This window comes from Cupressus sempervirens, chromosome 8 (genome assembly GCF_028749045.1).
Source record: "Cupressus sempervirens isolate cs-2001-9-10 chromosome 8, ASM2874904v1, whole genome shotgun sequence".
Lineage (NCBI taxonomy): Eukaryota > Viridiplantae > Streptophyta > Pinopsida > Cupressales > Cupressaceae > Cupressus > Cupressus sempervirens.
In genome coordinates this window covers 489,201,947-489,204,824 of record NC_143125.1, presented here as the reverse complement: position 1 = coordinate 489,204,824, position 2,878 = coordinate 489,201,947, and the positions used below count along the sequence as shown (strand labels likewise).

The 2,878-nt window shown below is 40.4% G+C and overlaps 1 protein-coding gene across 1 annotated transcript; it reads right to left on the bottom strand.

Annotated features, from left to right (window-relative positions):
- Nucleotides 1–995: 995 nt before the first annotated feature.
- LOC149543341 (uncharacterized) lies at nucleotides 996–2,230 on the bottom strand. The gene is made up of 2 exons (XM_089795791.1): nucleotides 2,096–2,230; nucleotides 996–1,889 (listed from the first exon to the last, which is right to left on the bottom strand). The coding sequence occupies exons 1-2, from the start codon at nucleotides 2,228–2,230 to the stop codon at nucleotides 996–998; spliced, it is 1,029 nt and encodes a 342-aa protein (XP_089651917.1).
- Between the last annotated feature and the right edge of the window lie 648 nt (nucleotides 2,231–2,878).

Genomic DNA, 2,878 nt, shown 5'->3' with positions numbered 1-2,878 from the left:
ACTTGCAGCATTAAAGAAGAAAATCTCAAATTTTTGCCAATTGATGAACTGTCCCGAGACTTCACCATAAACTTCCAACACCTTTTTTATACAATGAGCCTCCTTAATACTAGCCTCCCCCATTAAAAATTTATCATCAACAAACTGTAAATACATGATCGGATCCACACCTCTTGCAACCTGTAGCCCATTCCACAACTTATCCTTCCTAGCTTTTGAAATCGATCTCCCCAACACTTCTGCCAAAACAATAAAAAGAAAGGGGGGCAAAGGGTCCCCTTGGCAGATTCCCCTCTTCATTTCAGAGAAGCCTTGGGGGTTTCAATTGACAAGAACAGAGATACAAGGGGAATCAATACAGGAAAGGGTCCACTTACACCAATCCGAGCTAAAGCCAAACTTGTCAAGAACTTTAAGTAGGGAAGGCCTATTCACATTATCATAAGCTTTACGAATATCCAATTTAATCATCATCCCAACCTCCTTATTTAATTTCAAAGAATGAATGGCTTCATGGGCAACAATAATACCTTCATAGATAGATCTATCAGGAGCAAACCCACTCTATTTAGAAGAAATAATAGTAGGCAACACCAACTTGAGTCTATTCGCCATTACCTTAGAAATCACTTTATAAACCATATTGCAAAGTGAAATAGGTCTGAAGTCATTGAAAGTCACTCTCTCTCCCTTTTTGGGTATGAGGGATAAAAAGGTATTGTTCAAATCTTTGAAAACAAAAGTTTTCCTTCTGGACTCCTCAACGACTTCCCAAAGCTCCTCACCCAAACAATCCCAAGCCATGTGAAAGAAAAGGGCAAGAAACCCATCTGGACCAGGAACTTTCTCCTTACCCATACTGAACAGGGCACATTTGACCTCCTCCCTCGACATCAGGCTAGTCAACATTCTGTTCTGGGCATCATTAATCAGTTTTGGAATACCATCCAACAAGCCCCTGCAATCCTCCTCAGGAGCCTCCATGTGTTGAATGCCTAACAAGTTTTAAAAAACTTAATGGCCTCCCCGTTAATTTGTGCTTGGTCTGAAATAATATCTCCATTTGAATTTTTAATGGAGAAGATTTTGTTAATAGATCTCCTTTCCTTCACAGAATTGTGAAAAAAATTGGTATTTCGGTCCCCTTCCTTGAGCCATAATTCACAAGACTTCTGCCTCCAAAAAATCTCTTCCTTCTGTAAGATTGTAGCATAGTTTGTTTTCAGATTCTTCTCCTGCTGGTAAAGAGTCTCATCCATGCCTCCAATCATGACCACCTCATTGACTTCTACTAACTTTTTCTCTACCTTGAACTTTTCATCAAAGATATTTTTGAATACCTCCCTATTCCATACTTTCAATTGCTCCTTTAAGAACTGTAATTTCTTAAAAAACTTGAAGGCGCAAGAACCTTTACATTTAGGTGCTAAGCTCCACCAATCTTTAATACGATCAATAAAACCATTTTCTTGCAACCACATCTTTTCAAAGCGAAAAGGGGCACACTCCGGAGCATAATCATCCCTAATATTCAAACAGATGGGGAAGTGATCAGAACCTATAAGAGGTAAAATGTCCACTTGGCATAACCACTCTGTGCCCAACCAGTTGCCACCCAAAAGAAAGCGATCAATATTTTCAGCAATATTAGTAAAGCCTTTCCTATGATTTGTCCATGTGAATTCTCCATTAAAGAAGGGTAAATCTTGAAGATTATTCATGAGAACAAAATCAGCAAACTCCTGATGACTCCTAGTTAAATTTGTAACCCCTCCTAATTTCTCACTCAGAGATAGAATAGCATTAAAATCACCACCCAACAATACTAGCTTGCCCTCCCCCAAACTCAATTTGTCCGACAAGGTTGCCCATAATTGGGACTTCTGGGTCTATTGACACGGCCCATATACATTAAAAGCCAAGAAACTCATCTACAGCTGAAAAGAAGAAATGAGAACAAGTTGCCAGTGAGGGCCAAACTCCACCAAAGAGATGCCAACAAAGGCCTCCTTCCAAAGGATATCCAAACCCCCAGAGGCACCATCAACATCAACCAACAAACGCCTCCATTTTAAAAATTTCTTTTAAAAAAAACCTCTTTGCCTTCATCGCTAAGCTTCGTTTCTTGAAGGAAAACAAGATCTGAATTAGCCTGATCAAGCACACATTTGACCAAGCGTTGTTTGTTAGGGGCATTATAACCCCTGACATTCCACGAAAGCAACCTCATGACCTCCGAAAAGAGGTATATCCTCTTCTTGATCTCAACAATTTAGCCCGGTCCAATGCACAGCTAGCCATAACAAGTTTAACACTCATCAATTTTGGGCCCCTTTTCTTCTTTTCTACAACTTTAGGTTTGCAAATACCATAGGGAGTCATTCAAATGGAACGCTCTTCCTCCAACACCAAAGAATCCAAGACCCCACACTCATCAGCTTCAAGATCCTCATCATATGAGAATTCAGATTCTGAAACCGGTGCATCTTTTCTTCGTTCCTTCTCACTGTCCAAAAAGAATTCTAGCGTTCGGATAGGAGAAATCTGAATGTCTTTGAAAACTTCCTCATCCACCCACTCCTTACCCCTTGGAGAAGATGGAACCCCCGCCGCTTCCATGCCATTTGCCTCCCTCTGATACAGAATATCTTTCTCCACCATAACACCACCACTCTTATCTAAGGCATCCAAAACCACAGAAATAAAGTCTTGATGAGAAGGAGCTTTTCCCAAGGTGTTCTGGATAAACTGCTGGGAATAAGAGGTTTCAATCACCACCTGTGTTGACTGGGTTGTAGTCACCACCTTTTCTCCACCACCTATCCTACAACCAATATCATTTTGGTTTCTATCTGAATCCTCAGAACAAACCTCAATC

Excerpts from the sequence above, each read along its gene's own strand:
- LOC149543341 (XM_089795791.1), bottom strand. The coding sequence starts at position 2,230 with ATGAGGTTGCTTTCGTGGAATGTCAGGGGTTATAATGCCCCTAACAAA. Across the intron at positions 1,890-2,095 it reads TTAGCGATGAAGGCAAAGAG|ACCCAGAAGTCCCAATTATG; the intron begins GTTTTTTTTAAA and ends CCGTGTCAATAG.